This window comes from Catharus ustulatus, chromosome 6 (assembly GCF_009819885.2).
Source record: "Catharus ustulatus isolate bCatUst1 chromosome 6, bCatUst1.pri.v2, whole genome shotgun sequence".
Classification (NCBI taxonomy): Eukaryota; Metazoa; Chordata; class Aves; order Passeriformes; family Turdidae; genus Catharus; species Catharus ustulatus.
Genome location: NC_046226.1, coordinates 10,898,091 through 10,925,728, shown reverse-complemented (window position 1 = coordinate 10,925,728; position 27,638 = coordinate 10,898,091). Strand labels below are relative to the sequence as shown.

General features: G+C 52.2%; 1 protein-coding gene across 1 annotated transcript; it reads left to right on the top strand.

Annotated features, from left to right (window-relative positions):
• Positions 1 to 291: 291 nt before the first annotated feature.
• AMN (amnion associated transmembrane protein) lies at positions 292 to 21,932 on the top strand. Its single transcript, XM_033063174.1, has 12 exons — positions 292 to 522; positions 2,389 to 2,507; positions 2,621 to 2,665; positions 12,611 to 12,698; positions 14,193 to 14,428; positions 15,893 to 16,030; positions 16,108 to 16,216; positions 17,240 to 17,322; positions 18,194 to 18,380; positions 19,114 to 19,288; positions 21,324 to 21,426; positions 21,660 to 21,932. The coding sequence occupies exons 1-12, from the start codon at positions 480 to 482 to the stop codon at positions 21,753 to 21,755; spliced, it is 1,422 nt and encodes a 473-aa protein (XP_032919065.1). The 5' UTR covers positions 292 to 479; the 3' UTR covers positions 21,756 to 21,932.
• Positions 21,933 to 27,638: the final 5,706 nt, after the last annotated feature.

Below are 27,638 nucleotides of genomic sequence, written 5' to 3'. Positions count from 1 at the left end.
AAATCAGCTGGTGGCCAAAGTACAATCACGAGTCGTGGCTGGGAGCTGCTCCCTTCCAAGGAGCTAATTGAAAACACATGGAGGCCATTATTAGTAATTACGAGGTAGCCGCTGTTCAGCAGGGAGAGTGGCGTGGGATGTGCACGGAGTGTGACACCCTGACAGCCTTCAGCCGGACCGGGCTGGGTGGGCGGAGTGTGGGTGGCCAGGTCTGGTGGGCCAAGCTGGGGAGAGCCCCACTCTTGACTCCCCAAATATCTCCTCGGTGGCTCTCTCAGATTCTCAGTGGGTGCCAAGGAAGCAGGAAGGTTGGGAAAGGAGCTTCTGGAAGCGAGCAGGCTGCTGTTGGCTCTGGGGAAGGCTTAACCCATCCCGGTTAACTCCCTGCTCCCTCCAGCTTCCCGGCTGAGCCCATCACGTGTCCGGGAAGGTGCAAGGTCCAGCTGGGCAGGGATCGAGGGACAGCAGCACCCTGCCAAATGGAGTGCCTGCTCTTCCTCCTGGCTCTCCTGCAGCTCCTGGGTGAGTACCCAGGGCCCGGCCGTGGCGAGCAGGGCTGACACTGGGCGAGCTCCGCATTCCGCGTGTGCTCCGGCTGCCCTGGCTTGGAGCAGGGCTGCAGGCTCTGTCACTCACAGCCAGGCACGGGGAAGGCAGGCAGGGACTGAGGCTGGGATAGCCGTGCTGAGCCTCTCATGTGGAGCCAGCAGCGCTGCAGGACACGCTCCCTGCTGAATATGCATTAGCTTTGATGTTCAAGGACTGCGCTTCCCGGGAGACAGGGCCGATTGAAAAACACACGGATATTTCCAGAGCTGGGCGGGTGCAGGACTGCACGGGGCCGGGGGATTGCCCTGCGGCCGGGTGGGATGCGGAGCTGTGTCCAGGCTGTGCCCGGCTCTGAGCTCGCTTGACCTACGGGACGTGAGGCTTTGTGTGGTGGGGCTGGAGCTGTGACCTCTCCATTCCCGGGGGCAGGGACACGAGGGAACTGCAGCAAGGACGGAACAACTTGCCATTACTGTTGGGGGCTTTTTTTCCCCTTCTTATTCTTCTCTGAGCCATCAAAGTGCTTATAACCACAACACTGCGAGCAGATTCTTGGCTCCAGTTCTTCCACCGGTGATGTTTTTTTCCTTCTCGGTGGGTTGTAAAGAGGACACGGCACGGGTGTGTTCGCTCTGCCTGAGGGCTCCTTCATGTGCCTTGTACCCGGGCTCCAGGGCTTTCATTCTGGTTCAAATTACGTTGTTTCCTGTTCTTCTGGGGATGGCTACTACAGCCAGCGGTCAGCAGAGCCCCTGGCAGAGAGAGCAGCGCAAATTGCACCTCAAGGTGATCCTTGTGTGCAGAGGCTCTGCAGCCACAGCGCACCCCATCAATTGGAGCAGCCGTGCCCAGGCTTTGTGCAGCGCACTCTCCTCTGCCGGCTGGAGCCTTTCAGAGCCCCCGCTCCCACCCAGGCTGTGCCTGCATTTCCCTTTCAGTGCCCCAGCCCCTTCCACCACGGGCTTTCAACATATTTTATAATCCTGTGGGTCTTTCTCCTACAGAAAAGATGATCCATTAAAAGGGCGAAAGCAGGGGGGTTTGTCATTTTCTCTTCTCTGTCTCATAGTCACTTGCCCGAAGCCATTTAATTCAGGCTGCTGGAGATTCATTCATCTTCAGCTGAACGTGCATCCCCCAGCCAAGCCTGGGAAATGTCAGGCTGGGAAGCTGCTCTGCAGTTCTTGTGCAATCAGAGAGGTCAGAATGAAAACCCCTCTGCCATGTCCTGGCCCTGGCCAGCAGGCTCGTCCCTGTGGGGCCCCAAGGGCAGGACTGCTGCTGTCCCAGGTTCTAAGGGGAAGAACCCTGTTTCCCAACATGTTGAAGGCTCAGGCTGAAGTACACCATTGAATCCTCCAGCTCCAGCCTGTACTTGTGCTACACATCCCATAGCAAATGCCCTTTCTTCTCTTGCCCTTAGTGGTGTTGCAGCTCTGCATGCCCACTCTGTACCTTCTGGAAACCAAAGGCTGAGGAATCTTGAACTTGTTTAATTAGCCTGAGTGACAACAAAACCCCCTGCAAGGATTGCTTAACTACCAGGTGTATGTTATTCTTACCCTTTGTCTGCAGGACACTTTCCTGCCTTCTGTCTGCCTGCTGAGTGTTTGTCGCTTGCTTCTCTTCCTGTCTGGGTGGCTAAAACCATCACCTAGCAAAAAAAAATTCCCTTGTAGGGAAGGTCTGTGACTGCTCAGCTGGGACAATGCAGGAGCTGCTCTTGGGAAAATCCCCAAATCTGGCCTAAAAATGCCAGGCCATCCTAAAGCACATCCCAGAGCAGGCTCCCAGTGCCACCCATGGACTGGGATAAACTGGTTTTTTGTTCTCTCCCAGCTGCCACCGCTGCCACGTACAAACAGTGGATCCCCAACACCAATTTTGAAACGGCCTCCAACTGGGATAAAGGCAGAGTCCCCTGTGCCAGGGATGTGGTTCACTTTGAGAAGGACAAGGTACAAACATTTTAAATTTAATTTTATTTTTGTTTACACAAAACACTGTCAGGCTTGGAAAAGCCCCTTTACCTGACAGGGCAAAGCCCACTTTATTCTTGCTTTTCTTACAGGTTGTCTCAGTCTTCGTCAGGTCTCCCCACGCGCTGACAGACATGGTAAGGCATGGTGTGCAGGGGTGTAAGAGGGTGGGCAAGGGCAGAGCCAGCCCTGGAGCTCTTCCTGGTGGCACATTCCCCTCTCCCCCTCTCCACAGAATCATAAAATGGTTTGGCTTGGAAGGGACCTTAAAGGTCATCAGTCCCAACCCCCGGCATGGACAGAGACACCTTCCACCAGACCAGGTTGCTCAAAGTCCTGTCCAACCTGGCCCTGAACACTTCTGGGGATGGGGTATCCACAGCTTCTCTGGGTAACTTGTGCTAGTGTCTCATCACCCTCACAGAAGAGACTTTCTTCCTGATATCTAATGTCCTACTGTCCTCTGTCAGTTTAAAATCACTCCATGGACTTTGACACTTTCCTCCGTGGTCCAGCCAGGCCAAGGATGCCTCAGCTGAGGCAACGGACAGGAGTCCTGCAGCAGCCTGGGTTTCTCTGTACCATGGAACCAAAAAGCCCACTTCTATTTTTTGTTTGTTTGTTTGTTTTTTGTTTTGTTTAGTTTTGGTTTTTTTTAATTAGGGGAGATGAAAGAGACTGCAACAAAACCCAATTTCATTTGAAAGAAATTGATTTTCCCTTCTCAAAGGAGGGAAAAAACCCTCTCCATGTGATGGAGAGCTTGGCAGTAGTTGGCTGAGGAGCACCAATCCACAGCATTGCTGACAGAGCAGGCACTAGCCCTGGGCAGAGGCTAAGTGAAGCTGACATCAAAATATCTCGAAATGAAAACAAACTGTTCTGGGAAATCCCAAAATGTTGCTTGAGAAATTTTCTTTCAAGTGCCATTGGGTTTTATATTTTTCTGTGGTATTATCAGGCTGGCTGTGGCAGGATGAACATGACACTCTGCTGAAATGTGTGTTGAGTGATATAAGATTGGGGGGCCTCAGCTCAGAGGGGTTTCTGAGCAACCTGGTTTTGCCCCACATGAGGAACTTTGCCCCAAAGCAGGCTGGCAGCCATATGCTCTCAGTCTCTGTGAGTTGGAGGGTAAAATTTAACAGGGAGGAATTAAAGGGAAAAGCAACCCCACTCCCCCAACCAGTGGGGGATTGGTCACCAGTGAGCCCTCTCTCAGTGCTGGAATGGGAAGAAATGGGCTGGATCCTGTTTGGAAAACCTCCTCCTCTAGTCCTGATGAGCTTGTGGACGAGTTTCCTCTCTCGGTTTTAGGGCAGCTTTGCTCTTTTATTGGCCATTAAATTTGAAGAAGCCCTTGAAATTTATGTGGTGTAATTTGTTCAGGCTGTCTATGCCACTAATAGTTTTGATGCTTTAATAACGCCATGTGCCACATTTAATCCCTCTACAAATATTTGGGGAAGATACTTTATTTATATGGCATTTTAAATATGAATTTTTGAAGGAAAGAATGTACTGGGGAAACACGTACAAATATAATGTAATAAATGATGTGGAATTTACCCAGAGAAGAAAAGAGCAAAATACCACTCCAGTAGATTTTATTTTACTTACAGATGAATGTATAATATTTCTAAAGTACTTTCATCAGAGGCCTGCAAAGTGCATAATTGCAGAGCAGCATCAGTCATTACGGCTGAGCCTCCCGCAGCCAAGCTGGAGAGGAGCTGAGCAGAGAGGGAGATCAACACAACCTTTGCACAGCACAAACCAACATCCATGGCCCTGCCCCCTGCTCGGGTGGATGGCTCCTATTGTGACTGAGGGGTCAGAGTGCCCCAGTGACCCCTGACTCATCCCAGTCAAAGGATCCAGAGTGCTGGAGGGAGCCCCTGGGGATCCTCTGCTGCCTTGGGGTTTCTCTGGGCCTCGGCTGCTGGCAGGCAGCTGCATAGGCTCCAGGGAATTTGATAGTTCCACTGCTGTGCAGATGGGGAGGACTGTAGGGGATCCATGAGGGAACGAAGCATCACATGGGCTGTGAGGGCAGCATTCCCCTCCTGCACTGAATTGCACTGCAGGTGGGCAGCCAGCCCTGCCTATAGCCTGTACTGCAGTTCACACCTCCCTTGTGAGCATCACTGCTGCCCAGCGATTCCCTGTGAACTGTCCCAGCATGTCTCTTAGTGAGGTGGTTAATATTTCTTTTTTATTTCAGCTCAGGCACTTCCCTCTGGTTCACTGCCGTGCTCTGCTGTCACCAGGTGATAACCAGGACTGCTAAGGTTAGGGATGAAAAAGGAATGAAACCCACCACCTGAGCTGGGCTGCCACTCATGCAAATGGCATGAAATTTTGGCAGCCAGCTGGTTAGAAAATGAATTGGTCATGAGGCTTTTTGCAGAGAGCCTGGGCTGCACCTGTTCGGCTGCCAGCCATGCACGCTGGAGCATTAATCACTTAAATCAGCAAGAATACATTAAGCTTTAGAATCACCATGGAGATGCTATACAGCCTTTGGCCAAAAAAAAAAAAGAAAAAAAAAGGCAGAATGTTGTTTGCTATAGTAGCATAGAAGGAAATTCACGGCTGAGGAGGGATTAGGCTCTCAGTGACTTTCATGAAGATAGTGCCTGCTGTGGCAAGAGTAGGGGAGGATGCTTGGTGCTGGTGGTGGAGGGACAGCATGAGACCTCCCCTCCCAACTCCCCAGGTGAGTGGGGCATCAGGCGGTCCTCAAGTGTCACCATTGCTCCTCTCCTGGACATCTTTGTGAAAGCTCACTTCTGTATGGTGAGCTCTCCAGCTCCCCTCCCCATCCATCCCATGTGGGCTCCAGATGAGCTCTGCAGATCCCTCCCCATCCATCCCCTGTGGGCATCAGCCCAGTGCTGAGAGATGCCTTCTTAGAAGGAGGCTGTTGGGGCACAGAGCCTGCCTCCCTGCTTAGAGCTCACCCACTGAGCACCCAGCTCAGCAGTTATTTGAGGTTTCAAATGGATTCCTAATTCAGTCACACACTAAATCCAAATCCTGCTTAAGCGCAAGTGGCTTTGATGCACAACTGTTGTGATTAGGTTGGATTTTCTATGGTATTTAGCTGCCTAAAGATGCAGATCAGTATTTAGCCAGCTTTTGGAGGTGCCTGAGACTAAATGTGCAGAAAAGATGGAAATGGAGGTGATGATGCCTGGCATGGATGCTCCAGGGCAAGGCAGATTTTGGCTGTTTGTCTCCTGATGGGGGAGAAAGACTCCTGCAGGGACTGGAGCCTCTGGCTATGGCTCTGCTTCCGAAGGGAGCCAGGCTGGGGCATGGCTGCAGCAGTGAGCCTGGTGTTTGCCCCAGTAACACCAGCCCCTGTGCAGTTTGTGTCTCAGCTGGCCAGCACTGACACACAGGCCAGGGATGGATGCTGCTGCTTCTATTTTTGGGGCGGCAAGAGTCGGGTTTATTCACATGGGCAGAGCAGCCTTGCTCGACCCCAGGGTCAAACACTGGCTGGGGCTACTCAGCAGCCCTGACATCCCCTTTCCAGCTCTGCCCCATCCCTGGGCTCTGCTGTGGGGCAGCATCTGTCTGTACCCCTCCTTGCCTGCCCCATGGGGGCTGCAGGGCTGGGCAAGGGTTTGGAGTGTGTGGGGCACCGGGGTCTGACCAGGGACACCTCCCCCAGCCTTATATTTTTAGCTGCCTAATTGCGAGAGCCAAATGTACTCGGCTTTGCTGCAGGATGCTCCCGCTCGGTTCCTGGCAGAGATTGATCTTGAAATGCCAATTGCTCTCCAGGGGCACCGGCTCTAATGAATTGCCACAGTTCGCGCTAGTCCCAGGCACCGGTGCTCCCTCCCCCACTCTTCCCAGACAGCAGGGTAATCACACAACCAGAAAAGGGATTAGTTTTCCTTCCCCTAAGATGAAGGTAAAAAATTTCAGGGGAGTGTGTGCCAGCACATAATTCCAAGATGGAATCCTGCAGTCTTTTCTGTGTCAGCATTCACACTGAAGGTGTGTGCTAAGAAAGGAGTTGGGTTAAGCAGCCATTTACACTCATCTCCCCGAGTCTATTTGCTCATTTCAGGCTGGTTTCCAGCAGGAGGAGTTACTGAAGTCTGTGATGAGCAGAGCAGCTTGCCAGCATCCTGGGCTGTAGCGGATGCTGGAGCCTGTCTGGCTGGGAAGCTGCTCCACGGACCGTCTGCCATCCCTTCACTGCTGGGCATGGCCCCTCTGCCCACACCTCGAGCCTCTTCCTGGCTTTCTCTGACCTTGTCTGTAGAGGAAAGTTCAGGATAGGGAGCTTAACTAATGTGAAATAGATTTGGCAAATGGCTTTAAGCCTTTCTGTGTCTTCTGCATTCATAGCTCAATGTCTTCAGCTACCCAAGGGGCTTCACGTGTCCTTGTGACACCTGATTTCTGTACAGGTCAGGACCTGTTCAGCTACAAATGTGTTCTGGGGATCTGCAACCAAGTTAAGGGGCTTCTGGGGTCTGTTGTTTGTTTTTTATCCTCCTATGCTTTCACTGGGCCCTGCGGGGTGGTTTGGCAGGGGCTGTGCCTGCCAGCAGCAGTGTGGGATGGCCAGGAGCTGTGGCTTCTCTGTAGGGATGGGCAGGACTGTGATGAGTTGGGAACATGATGTGTCATGTCAGGCCACCCCTGTGCCAGGGGATGTGGTGGTAAGGCCAGGTTGGGCAGGTGCTGTGGGGAGCCCATGTGCTGAAACACAACCTAAAACGTGAGGAGCAGACACAGCAGGGGAGCTGGCTCTGGCATTAATGACAGCACGGCTGGGCACAAGGGGAGCCAAGCACCTCGTTAGCTTGCAGGGGATGGCACTGAAATGATGATATCTCCTGGCACACCATGCCTGTGCTCCTGCCTGCTCTGGATCAGAAGCAGAGGGGTGAGCTATTGCTGGGATCAGAGCAGGGCTGTGGGCATCCCCTGCCACTGCTGGTGAGGCTCATGGACAGCAGCACCAGTCTCTGTGCCCCAGGTGTGCTGCACCAGCCTGCATGAGGGATACAGGCTGCATTTCTGGCCTGGTTTCCTTGGGAAGCTAAAGGCCCATTCCTCATGGGACCGTGTGCCTGAGCAGGGAGGTCTTTGGGCAGCAGCCCCACTGCAGGTGACCCTCAGCTCACACAGAGGTCCTGGGCTGGCAGGAGGTCATCCTGCCTGTGGGATCGAGGGCTGTGGCAGGAACAGGCTGCTCTGGCAGCAAACTGGGGGTGTGGGGTGGCTTGTGTGGCTGAGGGGAAGGACACTGTCCTGAGGGTGCAGGTGAAAGCTTCAGCTGGACCAGAAGGTGAATAAATGAAGCCCCAGTAATGAACCCAGGAACTGCTGCTGCAAGCAAGCCCCTGGCAATGCTCCAGAGTTGTCAGAGGGATTCACCTGTGGGTGAACCTGGCCCTGTGCCTTTCTGGGGTGTCAGCCAACAGCTGGACAGCCTACACAGACACCACCACCAGCTGTGCTGGGACCCCCAGCCCCAGCAGGCACCAGGAAAATCCTGCTGTTCCCACCTGTGGGCAGAATGGGCAGGGCCCACCCGACTGCTGCTGTCCATGGGCTGCCACTGCCCCAGCAGGGCTGTACTGGGAAAGATGAGATGGAAATCAGCTCCCTTGAGCAGTTTTGCTTATGGTGGGTTACAACAATCTGTGTTGGATAGCCCGCCTGCGCCCTATCCCAGTGATGTTTTTCAATGGAAGGCCAGCAGCAGCAGTGCCAAAGCTGCTCCTGGGCTGGGTGCCAGGCAGTGGGATGTACCCAGGGGCTGATGGCTGCTGACCTGCCTGCTGGAGCAGCCATGGGTGCAACACTGGGGAGCTCAGTGTGCCCAGGCAGTCTTAGTGTTGAATGATGGGGACGGTGGCACCATCTCATCCAAGCAAGGAATTCAAATGCATTGATGCTGCAAATAAAAGCAAGGCTGGGGAAAGACCTGGCTGCAGTCACAAGTGTTGTTCACCCAGTTTAAAGCACAAGTGCTGCATTTTTCCTGTGCTGATGATGGTGACTTGCCAGTCACAGTGCTGCTGTCAGTCATCTCAGCCCAATGCTTGCGACTCAAACAGAGCCAGAATGTGCCAGAGGCTGGGTAAGGACATCGGATTGGAAAGCCTTCTCTCAGGACTTCGCTATTTTTTTGTTTCACTTTTTGGAGGTTACTTATGCATTGGGGCAGCAGATTCCTTCTGTAGTGCAATGCTGGGTCTGGTCCAAGAGCCACATGGGGTCTTTCCTCTTTTTTTTTTTTTTTTTTTTTTTTGTCTTGGCTGACTTTGATAAGAAAAATGATGACTGTGTTTCAGTTGTCATTACACTTGATAATGATAACTGAGGAGATAAGTGATTTACCAGTATCAAGGATGGGAAATGACTAATGGGACTCTAAGCACTCACTGTATTAATGGTCCTGGAATACAGGTTGGCAGGAGGAAGGGAAAGCAGATGAAACTGCCAGCTTTTTGGCTTTGGTCCACTGGTACCTGTCATTGCTCAGTTCAAAATGTACTTGGAAAGTGGCCCAGCCTGTATGCAATTTCCATACTAAACTCCCAAAGGTAGAAAACCACTGCCCAACCAGAGTCTCCATTTGTCCTCTGCAGTGAGCCAAGATGCTCAACTTATGTTAGGAAAAAAGAAAGGGCAAATTATTTACAAAGATTCACTGGATAATGGAGACACTCCTGAAATGCTGCCCAGTGGTGAGAGTCCCAGGCAGGGCTGGTGGTGGATGTGCAGTGGGCATGGAGCCATAGCTGCAGGGCCCAGCCCCAGAAATTCCTATGACAAAGCAGAAGCACAGAGCTCTTCCTGAACTTCATGTCTGTGGAGATGAGGAGGCTCTGCCCCCTGTCTTACATCGTGTTTTGTTGCATCTTCATTCCAGGGCTGGTGCATGCAGTGTTTGGGTAATCCCAGGGTGTGAAGGGATCTTATGTGTGCTCACTCTCATTTCCCTGCCACACTCTCATTTCCACCCACATGGGCAGCTTTGTCTGGGCTTGGGAAGTCCAGCCAGCCTGGGATTTTGGCCTCAGCGGGGATCCCTGTGTGAATCCCTGACATGTTTTCCTTCTCCCCTAGCTAGTTCGTGAAGGTCTGAATGAACAATCCCCTTGGACACAAAAGCTTATGTCCTGCATGCCAATGGCCCCTGGCCTGTGTCAGGAACAGTGTGGCCAGCAGGAGCAGGGGGTCATTCTTCCCCTGTACTCAGCACTGGTGAGGCCACACCTCGAGTGCTGTGTCCAGTTCTGGGCCCTCAGTTTAGAAAGGACCTTGAGGACCTGCAGTGTGTCCAGAGAAGGCAACAAGGCTGGTGAGGGGCTTGGAACACAAACCCTGTGAGGAACAGCTGAGGGAGTTGGGGTTGTTTAGCCTGGAGAAAAGGAGACTCAGGGGTGACCTTATCACTCTGTTCAACATCCTGAAAGGTGGTTTTAGTCAGGTGGGGGTTGGGCTCTTTCTCCAGGCGGCACTGACAGAACCAGAGGACACAGCCTCAAGCTGCACCAAGGGAAGTATAGGTTGGATACTAGGAAAAAGTTTTTTATGGAAAGAGTGATAAAGAACTGGAATGGTCTGCCCAGGGAGGTGGTGGAGTCTCTGTCCCTGGATGTGTTTAAAAAATACTGGATGTTGCACTTGGTGCCATGGTCTAGTTGAGGTGTTAGGGTGCAGGTTGGACTGAATGATCTTGAAGGTCTCTTCCAGCCCAGTCATTCTGTGATTCTCTCATCACAGGGTGTTTGGGAAGCTCTGATCCACAGCTGTGGTCAAAGTGGTAACTACAGGGGAGAGAGCTGTCAGGCAGGCAGGGATGAGAGCGGGGACTTCCCAACCCAGTGGTCTTGATCCAGCCACAACACTCACAAATGCCAACCTCGGCAGCCTGGGAAAGCAAATGGAGACCAATCATGGTCCTGCTGTGTAACCATCCCCCTCAGCAGCAGCTGCTGCCTGATTTTCCTTCTTTCACCCTAAGATCCCTGCAGCTTTGGGTCTGAGTGCCCAGAGCTGACTGCAGAGAGGAGCTGGTACCCTGAAAGGATGTGCTGCATCCCTTCCAAAGCCCCCCACTGATGGGTCACAGCTCAGATGGGTCCCAGCAGCCAGCTGGCTGCCCTTCCTGCCTGGCCCTGCTGTGCCTGGCTGGCTGCAGGGGATCAGCCTTCAAACTGGGCAAGAGGCAGCACCCAGGGACTCCAGGCTGCAGTGACCCAGCCAGGCTGGGAGAAGGGTCTGGGCTGGCAGTGCTACTGGCACTGGCCTGAGTATGGGTGACAGCTGGCTGCTCCAAAGTGTCCCATTGTCTGAGCTCCTGCCTGAGCTCACAGGAAAACAAGCCAGGACACTTGAAGTGAAGTACAGCATTTTGTGGCTGAAGCTGGTAGCATTGCATTCATCCAGCTGAATGCAGGCCAAGTCTTGAGCCTCAAAACAGACATGTTTTGATGGCTTTTTCATCTGCAGCTAAAGGACATGATGCCTTTTGTATCCCGGCAGACCTTTCATCCTTTTTCAGTGCTTCAGTACAAGACAAATTTCCTCTACTCAAAAGTAATAAAAATCAGAGAAACTGATGGCAGGACACAGGCTGTGGTCTGATGGAGCAGTGTCCATAGGCAAAGGCTTCTTCCTGGCTGGGGGGGAGACTCCACACCCTTGGGACACAACCCCAACCTCAGTTATTCCCAGTGTTATTCCCTCTTGTCCAGCCCAGGGTATGGCATTGCTGGGTCCAAAGCAGAGGAGCGCTGTGGGACTCTTCTTGGTGGCAGCCACCCTCTGCTCTCTGTCCTGGTTTCTCATGGTTCCTGAACCAAGAGGGGCACCAGGGCTAAGGCCTTCAAAGCACTGCACCACCAAGGCACTAAAGTTCTTAACAGGTGCCTGCCTACTGTTTGGAGGTGATGAGCTTTTTGCCTTGTCCACCTCCCCCATGCCTTCCCCATGGGGGCCTCTGAGTGAGACTGAGCATCCTCAGGCAAGACTGGCCAGGGACAGAGAGCTATCACAGCCACCTGCAGCAATCATAAGTCTTGCTTTCTCTAACCTACATGCATATTTAAAGACCAATTAAGTAGATGAAACCTTAAAGTCCCATTTCACTTTTTGTGCCTGAGCAGAGGACCCTGAATGTTGGCATGACTCAGTCCTGAAGGGTTTTCAGCTGCTGTTGGGAGTGATGCTAAAACACTGGATAGACCAAATTAGAGAAGGGAGCATTGAGCGTCACTCACTCTAGAATATTGGGAGAAACCATGACTTTCCCTCTGCGATTTCTAAATGCAAAATAAGATGGGCTGGGCTGAATAACCTGTTTGCTGTGGATGAGGTGCCTGAGTCGATCATTTCCCAGGGCCTGTCCCAGAGTTAGCAGTGCTGGCTGGTGACCCAGGTGACCACAGTTTCTTGCTGAAAAGGTTCCCATGGCAGAACTGTGCCTGCTGAACTTTGTCAACAGTGACCCTGGCTACCTGCTGGTGATGTCCTAGCCAACAAGAAGAGGGTCTGGCTATGGCAAGCTGCTCCAAATGCCACTGTGCCACTGTTTCCCTTTGCTTGTGCTCAGTGTGAATTCACTACCTGACACTGTACCAAGCATAGCCTGGGTCCCTGAGTTATATTTTGTGGGGCAAGCACAGCCCTTGGAAATGGGAACCCATTAATTGAGGAGGCCTCTGGCACTTGCAGAGCAAGGTGGAGTTTTTCTTGGTGTACCAACCATGTATAAATCCTTTCCTCAGCTGCTGCAAGTGTGTACAGGAGGAGGAAGAAACTGGTAAAGAGCTTATTTTGCTTTTTCCTTTTCTTGTTTCTCTGCATGCTTTTCTGTGTTATGGAAGGCAATGTCACACTGCCTCTCCCCATCCATAATCCAGGAGCTGCTACTTTCCCATTTACATTGGGCACGGTAAGGGTAGCTCCTGATAACTATAAAGTGCCTCAGAGACTGTGAATGTAATAGGCAGCCTAATAATTAGCAGAGCTATTTGATTACAAGCCTGGGTGGCTGGCAGCAGGACAGTAACTCTCTGCATCCCTTCATCTAGTACCTGCCCCTGAGCGGAGAATTCGTGCTGGCAGCTGGTGCAGCATTCACAGCTTTCGATGGCAGCTGGGATCCAGGCTGTGACTCAGGTATTTTTTTGCCCAAACCAGGCATCCCATCAAGCCTGTGATGAATCATGCAAACTCAGCCCAAAGGTCCTACCTCAGAGCAAAGTGAATCACTCCTCCTTAGTCCTTACCTTTTATTTGATGACCTCTCTAACATCAGATCTTTTTTTCCTTGTAGATCACCTGTCTTCTAAAAAGGTAATTATAGTAGGGAAGCCTTTGAAGTAGTAACAGAGAGGCAAATACTGTTTTTATATTCCCCTGCCTATTAGGCATGTAGCCACATCAAAGCCCTTATTTTCTCTGCCATGGTATTTCTAAAGAAAGCCAGTTAGGAGGTACACACTGGTGAGCCAAACCATGGCCATCACAGCAAGCTGGCCTTTGCCCCCACAAACGCATCCTCCTCCCTTCCCAGCCTCCAGCCCATGGCTGAGGCAGCGGGTTTTTGTCATTGATGCCTGCTATTATCTGAAAGCTGATTTCTAGGGAGCTGTATTTTGGGTGCTTAAGAATTACCCCAAGCTTTCAGTGGCAAGTAACTTTTTAATTCCTCTACAGGGAAGGAAGCATTTATGTAGAGCATCTGGGCCTGAACCCTGAATGGAAAGAAAGAAAGGAAAAAAAAACAAAAAAGAGAGAAAAAAGGGAGAAAAAGTCTAAACCAAGCTCCCGAGAGGAAAGATTGTAGCTTAAGACTGTCTGGAGCCACTCTGAAATCCTTCATCCCTATCATTTTTTTGCTTTGGGGCTGTTTGCCCCCCAGCAGGGATGCTCTGGCATCTGTGCTTGGCGCTGGGCTTTAACTGCTGACCTTGCACTGCTCTCCTGAAATCAGCTGGTGCTTCTGGGACAGCTCTCACAAATTGACTTCTTTAAAGCATGATTTCAAAATGAATGCAAATAATTCAGTCCCTAAGTACCTGCATGCTGGCTGAATTGGTAAAGGTTCAGCTGCTGGGAAGGGAGAGAAGGAATCAGAGCACTGCATGATGAGACTAACCAGCAGGGAAATAGTTAATGGTTAAATAATTGATAGTTAAATGGGGCATTGGCTTTGGGGTTACATACTGCAGGAACAGGGCTGGTCACATTTCTGCAGACCTGCCAGGCTGCTGGGAAACTGGGACATGAATTGTCATACCCATCTTTATCAGGTTTAGCTAATACTCAGCATTCAGGCAGATGTTTTCCTCATTAACCAGAAGGATGAGCTGTAAAAAATGGGGGGGAAAATATCCTGTGGGATCTGGGCCTGGAACCCTGCAGGCAGATGTGGGATATGGGCTGAGACCCCAGCCCTGAGTTCTAGGAAGCTTTGCCAAGCTCTGGGAAATGCCTGCAGTGGCTGCCCATGAGGGGATGCCAGGAGCAGCCCTTGGCTCCCTGCCCATAGGATGAGAGAGATCTGTCCCTTCAGGCCAGACAGTGCCTGGTTTCACCAACCCAGACGCATCTGCTGGGGCTTTGGCTTTGGGTTTGGGTCATGCTCAGCCTTTCCTGTCCCTTTTCCAGGTGGAACAGTGAGGTTTGCTGATGCTGAGCACCATGCCTGGTTTGACCCCACTCTGTGGCAGGATGTTCTTCCCAGTGGGGAGCTCAAGGCAGATGGGCCCATCTTTTCTGTGGACGAGGAGCGTGTCCCGTGCCACTATGATGATGTTATCTTCCAGCCCCAAACCTCCTTCCGGGTGAACACCGACTCATCCCAGCCTGTGATCCGCCTCCGCAGCATCTCTGTCATGGGCCAGGTAAGGTGGTGAGGAGGAGGAACTGGCTCCACACCCTCTGAGCACAGCTGGAGCTGGGGGAGCAGCACTGCTCAGGGAGATGGGGCACACCGGTGGGGCTGCAGCTTCGTGAGCTGCTGCTGTGGATGGCCTCGATGGCTTTTTGCATTGACCAGTTTGTTATTGCCTCCCTCCCTGCAGTGTGGGAGCGCAGGCTGTCTCACTGTGCATGTTTAAAGCATGGGTCAAACCAGCAGCAAACGGCAGCTTCGCTGGCTCCCAGGGGTCTGTCCCTTCCCCGGCACGTGTCTGCAGCCGAGCTGCTCAGGGACCCTCTGGGGACACCTCTCTCCTGCCCCGACCTTAACATGGCCTGTGGCCCAGTCATCATCTCCCAGCTTTGCTTCAGCACTGCTCTCTAATTGATTGGAGGGATAATTATAGAAGTGCTGGCAGCCTGCTGTGCCTCAGCCTGGGAATCAGGCTCCTCACGAGCCCTGTCCCTCCTGGTCAAGGAGCAGAAGATCACAGCGCTGCAGCAGTAAACACAGGCTCCTTCCAGGAGTGGAAGATGCGGCAGGCGTTTCATAAGTTATTTATTATTTCTGCTGCTGTGCTGGCTGGGATCTGCCATTTCAGGGCCAGGCATAAGGTAGCTGCTTTTTTAGTAATAGACTCATTCTCTTACCCACCCAGGTGGGTGCAGGTGAGTCTGAACAAGGCAGCGCCCCATGGGACTCACCCCAGACACACATGGCCCCAAGGATGGAGAGGTGGATGCTCTTGGGTGCTCAGAGTGATGCAGTCCTGCTGATGCCTGGGGACTACCCCATGGCACATCATCCCCCCCAGGGACCACTGCTGGCTGTCCCTCTGGGCAGGGCTGCTGCTGAGTGATGAGATGGAAGGAGAAGGTGCTTTTTGTGATCATAGAATATTTCCTAAGAACTGACCTTATGAGCTTCTCTATCGCTTTGTAGCCAGCCTACTCTGTGCTCTGTGATGATTATTTTCATGCCAGGGCATGGAGACACTTCCTGTGGAAGAGAGTGGGTGAGGGAATCACAGGTGACATGGCAGGAGGCTGCTTGGTCCAGCTCAGCCTTTGCTAATGCCAAGCACATAGAAATTCTTCCTAGATAGAAGGAAAACAGCTCAGATCCAGCCCCCTTCCTCCCAGTAGTGAAAAGCTGACTAACTTGAATTCTCTAAGCCAGCAGAAAGATGGAAACAAAAGAAGAGAAGGCCTAGCCATTCCATTGTCATTGGTTTTGGTTTTAGAGAGAGTTTTTCTGTTGGTCCGGGGAAAAGATGGAATGGGTGTATTGGCAGGGTTTTCCTGGTGCATCGCTGCCTGCGGTGGGGCTGCCCAGTGATGGCCATCAGATGTGACACCAGGTGTCCCAGCAGCACAGCTGGGTGCCTGGGGACAGCACTGAGACCTGTCCTGGATACTCACCTGCTTTGCTGCTCTTCCCTGCACAGGAGCTGAACACCCCATCATCCTGGGCGGGGTACCTGGGGGGGCCCTCTGCCCCGCTGCAGTTTCATGGCAATGGCACTCTCCAGGTGACAGGCACTGGCTGTCCTGACAAGTCTGGCTGTGCCTGTGGGAACACCCTGGTGAGTGTTCCCTTTCCCATTTTGGGGTCTCCAGTGCAGTTTGTGGGGTGAGGGACTGACGCCCTGCTCTCCTTTAGGACGGCCCCCGCATCTGCGCAGCCCTGCTCAGGGCATCAGGGAGGCAGTGCCCAGAGCCAGCGTGCCAGAGCCCTTTGCAGCCCCTTGGCCACTGCTGTGGGGTCTGTGGTGAGTGGGGGCACAGCCCTATTCCTCTTCCCTGCCATGCCAGCTGCTTCCCTTGGCCCCATGGGGGAAGGTTGGGTGCAGGGTGTGTTCTTGCTGCTGGTTGTAAGCTGAAGTTTTGCTGTATCACTGCTGCCAAGGGTCCCATCTGTGGGTCCCATGTGCAGATCTCATCGTGCCACCTTCCCAGCATGTCTCTCTGAAGAGATCCTGGCTTTTGGGAGCCTGTTCTGAGTCACAGCCCTTTGTCCCTGCTTCTGGTTTATCCTGTCAGGATGTCACAGCTCGTCAAGCTAATAGGGCTCTGCTGAGTTTATGCAGCCGAAAACACGCAGAGGAAATGCAACCTTTTCCACTGTAATGTCAGCTTCCCAACAGCCAGCTTGTTTAATTTAATTTGAAATAAAAGCATGCAGATTGACAGCATCCTCTCTGCAATGGGTGCTCCTCCATTAATCTGCATGAAATATTGCTAGGGGCAGTTTTTCATGCACAATTGTACCTGGATATTTGGTATCCAATATTTGGCATGTCATACCAAATTCATTAAAATGGCACCATATGTTTCTCCAATGTGGTCCTAAAAGCATAGTCTCTTACAGTCTTTAGGACAATTTAAAATTTCAGCAAATGCTTAATTGTATTTTTCCCAGGAAAATATTTGTCTCCATGACTGCAGTGCAGTGGTGCAGGGAGCACAGGTTTTCCCTCCTCTCAGCCTTCCCCCTAAAGCCAGGGTAGTGCTGCTGCACCACATCCTCATGGCCCCAAAACCAGGGACATGAAGAACTTCCCAGAGGGTGAGTGGGAGAAAGCTTTCCAGGGAAAGCTTCTCTCCAGAATATGTTGGAAAGCCAAAAGCCAAACCCAGCTGACAAAAGACCAGCAAGGGAGGTTTCTCTCTGAGCCCAGCCAGACCAGGTGCACAGGGTACCAAAGGGTCCCAGTGCCTTTTTGGCAGCCAGAGCTGTGTTGCCGTGGCCCACTCGTGGTGACAGTTTCATGTCTTCTGTTTTCTGGTTACAGGGGCCACCATTAACCTGGATTTCACTCCTGATTTTGACCTGCAGAAGTATCAGGACAGATTGGTCCAAGAGCTGCTGAGCCAGGTACATCAGCCTGTCAGATTGGGAGGGGCCAATGAAACCACAAGCCTGATGCTTGTGGGACTGTCTGGGGCAGGCATGCATCCAGGGGTGCAGCTCACTCCCCACCACCCTGCAGTGACCTCTTGGACATGCCTGCTTGCTGTGGGGGCTGGGCCCCTTGCTCCCCACCGTTGGCTCAGCTCAGGGCAGGAAGAGCTGCTGACATGCAGTGGGGAAGGATGCAGGGGGGCTTGCAGGCAACCTTGCTCTAAAAAACAGGAGGTCAGGTCTAGGTCACACAGGATCTCAGTGCACCCAGCTGGGACCATGCAAGCCTGCACCAGGGCATTCCCTGGCCTCTGGCTGCTTTTCCATTCCCCAGTAGGCAAGCACTGGTGGGTGACTGGCACTGGTCAGCTCTCAGATGCTCTAGAAACATCACTTCTTGCTGCTGCTTGTCAGACACAGCATGACCTCGCTCCTCTTTACCAGGGGCTGCTGGGGAGGAGGTGTGCTCTGCATTGCACTGGAAGGCTCGATACCAGAGTATTGCTGTATTGATCCTGAGCTGAAAGCTGTCTGCCTGCCCTCCTTACAGACACACATCTCAATACAGCTTTTAATGGGTGTGATACAGGAAATTGCTTTCTCAGCATGCTCTCCCCCATGGGGGCTCATTGTGTGCTGGGTGGGTGCTGGGAGAGAGGGGATGTACAAGCCTCTCCTTTGGGAAATGCAACAGTCCTGCAGTGACAGGGGTGGCAGCTCTGTGGTGGGGCTCACATGGGTTCAGCTGGGGTTTGCAGCTGCACCCACCGTGGCTGTCTGGAGATGTGATTCATTTGTGCCTACCCTCTCACGGCCTTTATGTGTCTCCTTGTGTTTTGGGAAGCCCAAATACGCCGGTGTGCAGATGGCCATATCCAAGGTGCACAAAGCACAGACCTTCCTGGGCATCGTGTCCCGAAGCGCCACTCCTGTCATCCAGATTGTGCTGGTTGATGACAGAGCAGGAGGGCAGGCGGGCACGGCTGCGGAGCAGCTGGCAGCAGACATCATGGAGAGCATAGCACAGCACGGTAACACCCCTGTCCTCCTCGGCAGCTCCCCTGCAGTGCACCCAGACACACTGCTGGCCACAGCTTTGTATTCCCTGCCAGCAGCCCACATGTCTAGTGGGGTCGGAGTGTCTCTAAGGATGGAGATTCCACACCTCTTGGCAGCCTGTCTCCACAACTGACTATCTTTGCAGTAAACCAGTTTTTTATATATAAATACTTAGATAAATATAGGTATTTAAGTGGAATTTACCATATTCAGTATCTGCCCGTTGCCTCTTGCCCTGTCACTGGGTGCTGCTGAGAAGAGCCTGGCTCAGTGCTCCAGCTGTGGCTCACCAGGGCAGGCCAGGGCAGAGTGGAAGGTCTCACCTCCCTTGCCCTGCTGGCAGTTCTCCTCATGCAGCCTGGGATGCTGGTGTGCTTCCATGCCATGTCTGACCATGCCCAGGCCCCCAGGTCCCTGTCTGCAGAGCTGCTCTGCAGCCAGGATGCTCCTTGTGGAGGCAGACAGTGGAAGCTGGCAGATGCTGATGGGCACACAGGTCACAGCCAGAGGACCTGGTGGTCATTGTGTGGGTGTCAGACCCACAGGGGCTTGTCCCCATCAAGCCCATCTACCTGTGAATCCCACCCCTGTTCCCAGGGAAGGGTGATCAACCAGGCAAGCAGGACCAGACCCAGCTGAAGGCTCCCTCTGCTATGGGTGTGGAATGTGTTGCCCTGTACAATCCTCATCCCTTTTTCTTCACAGGTGAAGCTCTCGGCATTTCAAGTGGCAAAATGGAAGTGGCCACTGGCAGCACTGCCAGCGGGCAAGTGGGGAGTCACCCAGTGAGCAGGATCACAGTGGGGACCGTCATGGGGCTGCTCTTCAGTCTCCTGCTCCTTGCAGGGATCCTCTTTCTCTACAGAAAGGGAAAGCTGAGGTAGGGATGGGGCTTCTGCCAGCAGCAAATATTCAGGCTGCCTCTGCTTGGGAGTAGCTGCCAGCCCAGGCTGTCCTTCCAGTCTGGCACAAAGGCACAGGGTGCTGCCCAGAGCTCCCACAGAGAGGGGCATGGCCTGGCAGCCTGCTACCCCAGCATTACTGTTCATGCAACCACAGCCTGGTTTGGGTTGGAAGGACCTCAAAGATCATCTTGTTCCAACCCCCTGCTGTAGCCAGCGACACCTTCCACTAGCCCAGGTTTCTCAGAGCCTCAGCCAGCCTGGCCTTGAACACATCCAGGGATGGAGCATCCACTTCTCTGGGCAACCTGTGCCAGTGCCTCACTGCCCTCACAGTAAAGAGTTTGTTACCAATATCTGATCTAAACCTGCCCTGTGTCAGTTTAAAACTTGTCCTTGCTCCTCATGGTTTACTGCAGGTGAGGTGGCTGAAAGGCATTTCTGTGCTCTTGGACTGTGGCTTCTATTCTCCTCCCTGACCAGGAGGAGCTGCTTCTTGGCTGGGTGCAGTGTGCCTGGTGGGAGCAGGGCTGCTGCAGCTTGGCTGGAGCTCTGCACAGCCTAGTCATGGTGCCTGGTGACATCTCCTCTCCTTGGCACCATTAGTTTGCAGCCCTGCTGGGGAGGGAAGGACTGAACCTGCCAGCTGCTCAATAGAAATGCATCAAAATAATGCAAAACACTCGTCCCACAGCTTCATAACCATTAAAGGGAGAGACAGCATCCAAAAGCAAGTGCAGCTTCTGGTGCTTTGCTTGTTCACACAGCATGGAGTGGAGGTCCCAGGGGAGGGCTGGAGGGTGCACCTGACTGCACCACAGCTGGGAGCTGCTCAGAAATACCCCTTCTCCATCACCTTTTTCCCTCACAGCTTGGAGATGGGGCCTGGCAGTGATTAGGGCATCCCAGCAGTGCCCATGGCAGGTGCTTGGGGCACCCACCTTTACTCCTCCCACATGCACCCACCTTCTCATGGAGGGTTTTGCAAGGTTTGCTGCCTGCCTGCTGAGCCACTGGGGGTTGTCTCACTTACCCAACTGTGGGAAAGTGGGGTTGACTTTACATACTTGATAACCAGGGGCCAGGAATTGCTTAAATTTGCACATGCAGAGTGCACCTGTGTCTCCAGGGTGCTGGGGCTGCTGTGTCACAGGCTCACAAATCAGGTTATTTGTTCCCTCCCACTTCTCCACTGGGATTTTATCACCGTGCAGCAGTGGCCCTGGCCAGGAACAATTACCCTGCTGCTTGACATGTGCTGACATGGTATTTCCTAGCAGTAAACCCATTTAATTTCTAAGTAAAACTCCCAGACCCATAATTGCTACTTGATGATTTATCTTTCACTGATGCTACTTTGGATGCTGGACAGGCCTTTGAAACCAGCTCTGTCAGCAGCAGGAGGGATTTTTGTATAGCTACAGGAGACAGAGTTGAACACGAGCCCAGGGCCTGTCCCACTCCTGCTGCAGGTCCCCCTTATTTCCACTGAAAGGGAAATAAGGGCAGAGCTTCCCTCAGAGCTCCTGAGGTGACATGCAGCAGGTGCCCAGTGCAGGGGAATGCTCAGTGGCTGGGACCCTTAGGATAAAAGTAATGAAGAAAATAATACAAGCAGTGATGGTGATTAAGATGAAAAAACGATAACGCGATAAAAGTAATGATAAAAGTAATTAGTACTTGTTGAGATTGCAATGGGAAGCAGGTGTCAGCTCTGTGGCAATTCATTTAGGCCACAGGGAAGGAATGATTGCTCCAAAGTGAAGCCTGTGCTAGAGTTGTCTGCCTCTGCAAACTCCTCCCTCCAGAATGCAGGTCCCAGATCTCCAGGCTTAATGATTTCTGCTGGATACAGTGGCTATTCCCTAGGAAAGGGTAGAAATATCCCATTCCATAACAGCCTGACACTTTGCCCCTGTCTGTTTTCCCATCCACCGCCTGGAGAGGCAGGGTTTGAGCCGGGGGAGCTGCAGGGATGGAGGGGAGTGGGTGGTGATGCCCAGCTCTCCCCAGGTTGCCCGTCCTGCGCCCGCCCCAGCCCTGGCACCGCCTGGAGGAGCCGGCATCCCCTGCACCAGCCAGCGACCAAGGCTTCGACAACCCCGTGTTCAGCGTGGTGAGTCACCACTGCAGGGACACCGGGGGCTGCTGGGTGCCCTGACACTCCTGAAAGCCTCTCGGGGTGACCCTGGTAGGGGCTGTGCTTTCCCAGCCCAGGGGGGGTTTGTGGGACATGCCCGTTCTCCCTCGGGTCACCTCTCAGCTGCTCAAGGACTCAGCACTGGGTGGGTTTTGCCGAGGGTTTGCTTCTCTTCCCCATGGGTTGTTTTTCCTCCCTTGCTGTTGCAGGAGCCTCCAGATGCTGACCTTGGAGAGGAGTTACCAAAAGATCTCCAGGTTTTCTACCTCAACCCTCTGTACGATGCAAGCGAGACAGAGACCTGATGGTGTGGACTCATGCTGAAGGCAGACACCACTCCCCTGGGGACACCACCATCTCTCCAGCCCCTCACACCACTCCTGGTGGGATTTAAGCCAGAAGCAGATCCCACCTGAATAAAAGTGTCTGTGCAGTGAAGGAAACCATAGCAAACCTTCACTGCTGGGACTCAGTCACATGGACATGGCCTCCCTGGTGTTACTTCTGGGTTTTAAACTGTATTTTGCAGTTCTTTTTAGACAGTTCAGCATTGAGATTTAGGTCTCAAATGGTATCCAGAGGAGTTTGGGTCTAGCTCAGCACCCCATGCTTCATCCAGCACTGTGCAGGTTGAAGGAAGCATCTCTGGAGGTATGGCAGAAATTCAGTGCTCATACACATCACAGAATATGACCCAGGGCCTTCAGGGCTTGGACCCATTAGTTGGAAAGTTGTTTTGCTTTCCAACTGGGGATCTCTGCTCAGGGTCCCCATTCCTCCTCTCACTCCTGTCCACTGGGTGAGGTGCAGTCCTGATTAAACAATTAAACAATTCCCAGGGAAGCTTCTGGAGCTTGCTCATTCCCTCTGTGCCTGGACTGATGGGTAAGAAACATTTTTGGACTTTTGGGGATTTATTCTTTTATTTCTTCAGGTGAGAAAGTGTTCTCCTGGTAGAAGGGGAAGGAAGTTTGGTGCCAGGATCCCCAGGGAGAGATGCAGGCAGGAACTGAGGGCTGGGGACAGTCACCAGCCCATGTCTGATGAGGGTTGGGGCAGTGGCACTGAGGAGCCTCGTTAGTGCTGGCCTGTGTCAAACACCATCATCTGCCCACAATGTCAGGCACTGCATCTTTATGGAGCAGGGCTGATGGGTGAAGTGGAAATTATGGATATGTATGCAAATTGATGCAAATTTACACTCTACTGGGTGTTCAGTAGGGCTTGTTGGCATATTCCATATGGAAGCAGCTATTTTAAGTTTATAATATTTTGTTGTAGTCTCTGGAAGACATAATGCCTTCTCAAAGGCCTGGGAATTCATCATTAGGTGCATCAGAGCCCTGAGAAAGGGTAACAGGCAGCATGTGGTGGTGGGACCAGCCCTGCCCTCTGGAAACAGGCAGGACAAAAGCACGAGGCAGGCAGGGAACATCAGCAGCCTCTCTGAGCTCCTGCTTGCTGCAGTGAATTTGCAGATGGAGCAGAGCCAGGAGGAGTTCTGTGCTCAGGGAACACACACCCTTGGGATTTCACCATGCACACCTCTCCTGAGGGGGCTCCTCTACCAGCACTGGGACCAAAAGCAACTTGCCTGGGCAGGAGTTTCCCCTGCCTCTGTCAGGAGCTTGTTGCAGGGTGCCATGGTCACTGGCATGTCAAGAAGCAGAGGAAGCCATCAGCCTGCAGCAGCTGACATGGACACGTTGGGAATACTCAATCCCCATCATCCCATGGTCCTACAACCAGTGCATCACTGTGGGGAGCAGTGACCCAGGGACAGGACCGAAAAACACATCACACAACACAGATGTGATGTGAGCCCAAGGTAGATCCCCACCCCAAGCCCTCCTGCTGGCCCCACAGGGCCGGACAGCACTGCATGGTCAGGGCTGGTGCAGCTCAGCAGCCGTGGTGTTACCATGGTGCCCGTGAGAGCAGCCACATCCTCCACCAGCTACATCCCTACTTTCTGCCTGTGAGGGCCTTTTTGTGTTCTTTTCCCCTTTCACATCAGTTCATTGCAGGTGACTGCATCTCCTCCAGCCCACAAGCCTTCAAATACACACACACACACAGAAATTTTCTTCCTGGGGCCAGTGCAGTGCTGCACGCTGGAGACCTCTGCACTGTGCAGCCCATCACACACCAGCCCTGCCCACACAAGGGACTCAAGGGTGACCCCCAGGGAGCCCCTGGCCCCTCACCTCAGAGCTCGCTGTCTGTGAGTGTGGCCCTGGTTTTGGCCTCGCTCATTGTGAGAGTGAATTGTGATGTGAGGTTTGGGAGGGGTCTCTATTCCCACAACGTGTGCAGAAGGGGAAAGGCAAGAGCATCCCATGGCCATAGACTGCGGGAGAGAAGAGACAACCCACTGGCAACAGGGACCATTGCAAAAAGGTGTCAGGATAGTGTCCTTCTCCTGCAAGTGGCTGAGGACATCAGCTCTGTGTCCTGCCTGGACACACAGGGATTTGAGGGTGAGCCATGGGCATGTGCTTGTGGGGGACACCATCCTGGGACCCATTCCTGACACAGAGGGAGGCAGACCACCCTGTGGCAGGAATCTCCACCTGGTCACCCCTACATGTACAGATCTGCTGTTGGCAAAGCTTCATTTTTAAAATGCATTAGCAGCTCGAGGTCACTTACAATAGAGGCTTAATTAAAGCAGAGATCAATTTTTGTCAGTGCACGAGCAGAGCACAGTCTGTACTTTTCCTTCAGGAGCCACGTCCGCTCGCTCGTACAGAACGCACAGGGAGGGGGGAGCTCTGCAGAAACAAAATGAAGCACCAGAGGCAGTTTGTGATGCTGGGGACTGAGAGCTGCTGGAAAAACAGCTGTATCCGTGATTGTATCCGTGATTGCTGCACACCAACACAGACAGCCCACTGTGCAGGCACGGCAGAGCGAAGGGGTTCGGTACAGAAATGTCTCCTGGGATCCTGCCTAAATAAGGAATTTAATTCACAGACATCTTTGGTAAGCAGCACATTAGATGGGGGGTTATGTCACTGAGGCTGTGCGCGGCAGGTCTGGGCACCTGATGGCTTTGTTTTGCTTCTGTCCTGAGTGTCAGGGGTCCCCCACCGTGACAGACTAATTCAAAATGCATTAGTGTTAATGGCAAGATCTCAGGAGTCATTGCTTCCCAGAGCCTCAAAAGAAAAAGCAAACTGCACACTATTAATGGACACCAACTCGTAGCACAGCGCCTTCCCTGTGCACGATACAGCTGCTCACAGAAGTTGTGCAAACCCAGATTGTGGCAGAGTCCTCAAAATATCCCTGAGCCTAAAGACAGACTTGGCTCAATGAATTTAATTTCGTATATCTCTTTTAGCAGGAGGTAGCAGTGGCAGGAGGGCATTTGGCAGGGACTGGTCTCACCGGAGTGCAGGAGCTGGCCAAGGCACTGGGGGTGGCAGCTCTGGCCGTGTCCATCAGCATCCAGGGCTCTGCACTGCTCATCCTCACGGGACTGCAGAGCAGCGACTGCGTAAGGAACAGCAAAGGAGGCGAGGCTGAAAAAATCTGAGGGTTTTATCTATGAGAAAGCATCAATAAACCTGCATGAACCTGTGCAGTCAGATGACAAAAAAGTGCTGCAGCTTATTGTGGAGCAGGGAAAATATTTGCTGCAAGGACAGGGAAGGGGCTGATTCCTTGGTCCATGTTCCTCCTCTGGCTGGAGCACAGCACTGCAGCTCCTGCTGGCTGAGCACGTCCTGCTGTCTTCTGCTCCTGTCCTCAGCTAACCCTGCCGGCAACGCTGGCCTGAGCATCAGGCACCGCTGGGACACACTCCTGCCAATGTTCGGCTTTCCTGGGCATCCCACACCAGGCCTGCAGCTGATGCCTTGTCTCATCATCACCCCCTGTTCGCAAAAAGATGTTTGGGACATTTTGCAAGCACTGAGATTGTGCTGGCACTGTGGATTCCATCCTGCCTTCCTGACGTGGTCCTGTGCCCACGGAACTCCCTCCAGCCCCATGTGCTGCCCAGGACACAAGGGCAGCTCTCACCCTGTAGGAAGGGGCTGCCCTGCCCTGGCTGAGGGTGGCGGCTCTTGAGCCCATGAGCTGCCAGGAGCCCCAAGGCTGCCACGGAGGGATGTTAAGGGGAAACTGAGAGGGAAGCCACATTTACAGGGGTGCAAACAGGCTGGCTGGAGCTGCTGCCACAGCAGTGGAAGGCAAAGGTTGGGCAGCTGAACACTGATTTTTGGATTGTCCTCCTCCCTTCTGCCTGCCAGAGCTGCTTCATCCAGAGCAGATGGTGCAAACTGGAACTCGAGATGCTCCAGTAGCCTGGCATACAAGAATCCTACGTGTCTTTTTTCTTTCAAAATTAGCTAAACTCAGCAGGACAAGGCTTTTGGTCATGATACACCACCTTCCTTTCATGAATACTTTGTTTAACTGCACCTCAAGGTGCAGTTCCGTTCCCACAGTCATCTCTTCCCTCAAACACTTCCCTGTGCTTCAGGCTACCAGTGCCAGCTTTCAAGGTTTTTACACATCTGCTTTCTCCCAGGGATGCCAATCTGGTGCTGGGCAGAACAAGGGTGCCTGCACTTACCGCATTTCCACACTGAGGTCCCCTCCCTGTGACTTAGCTGTGTTAAGCACTTACCTTGCAAAGGTAAAGCCAGCTTTTATGCACCCCTCTCTCCAGCAGATTGCATCTATTTAGGGAGCTGTTTATTTTCAGCACACCTGTTCTGTAGAGATGGTGGCAGACGAGTTTAGTTCTTGGGTGTAAGTGATACCATGATGCATTCTAAAATATTCAGCTTTTTGGGGAAAAGATCTGTGCTAGAAGTTCCAGTGAGTGGTACACCCACCACTCCAGCTTCAGGACCTGATGTCATATCTTTGTGAAAATGGAATGAGCAGAGAAACAGGCAGACACCCAATTACCCTCATTCCTCGCATAGCTCAATTCCTCACTTTCAGTCCAAGACTGGTAGCCTCCAGGGATAAGAAAGTGCATGGTCAGAGAATTGTTTTGCCTGAACTTCTGCATTTATGAAAATTTTCTTGAGGGCTAGAGAGGACTCTTTAGGTAACTAGAATCAAAATCCATAAGGGAAAATATGATCTGCAAAGGGCTGTGGTGGAGGACTTGGGAAGGAATTCTGCTTGCCCAGCCTTAAGCAGGGGAAAAAAAAAAGAATAATGTATTCATATGAGCAATTAATTAATTTTGCTAGAAACGTTCTCCTGCTTAAATTATAACCAAGCTCTGGCACTGCTGAGTGCTATGATTTAATACCCCCATAATTAAAGACTTTGTTGTCATCCCAAGTCCTCACTGTGCAGAGAAAAATCAACTCAAGAGCAGGAGAAATGTTTTTTAAAAGTCAAAGGCTGATTAGCATGAATATTTGTGAGAAGATTCCAGCACATATCCCTCAAACCTCTTGTCAGCTATCACCCCATCCCCAGGGCAGAGTGTGCGTGCACTTTCCCAAGCCAACCCACCCCAGCCTGCCCAAGTAAGTTTGGTCAGGCAAGGAACAGCAGGGTCCAAAACACCCACCTCAGCCTTTCCTGTGAAGGGTGAGACAAACCAAGAAGCAACTCAGGAACACTGGGCACTCCCTAAGGGATGAGGGATGCTTACCTAGGACACCCCAGAGAAGATGCTGGCACTGTCTAGCTAGTGGGCTTTATGGTGCTCAAATACAAGAGCATGAGGACAGCTTTAAAAAAAAAACTGTATGAGGGGCTGCACCATTCACACACCAATCCTTGAAATATTCCTAAGCCTTTCTTTGGGAGTACTGCTTTGACAACAAGTGAAATATATTTATTGTTTTATGATACTTAAGATGCATGAGTAGACCCTGCAGCCTCCTTACTATGCTTCAGCTGTAAGTAATGAGTCATATAAATCATTTAGAAAGGAATTAACAGGGCCAGCAGATCAATGAAATGACAACTCTAAAACAAACCGAGGGCACAAAATTTCAGCACTGTATTCCACCAAAAGGACTTCCATTGCTCCTGAACACTCATTCACCTTCTGCAAAATGCACCTTTCTTGTAGTGCTTGGGTGTGGAGCTCCAAAATATCTTCAGTTTATGTCAAATGTCCATGTGAACAAAGTGAATTTACCATGAGACTGAAGCAAGTGTCAACGGTAGATTGTTTTCAGATGTCAAGACAGACAACTATA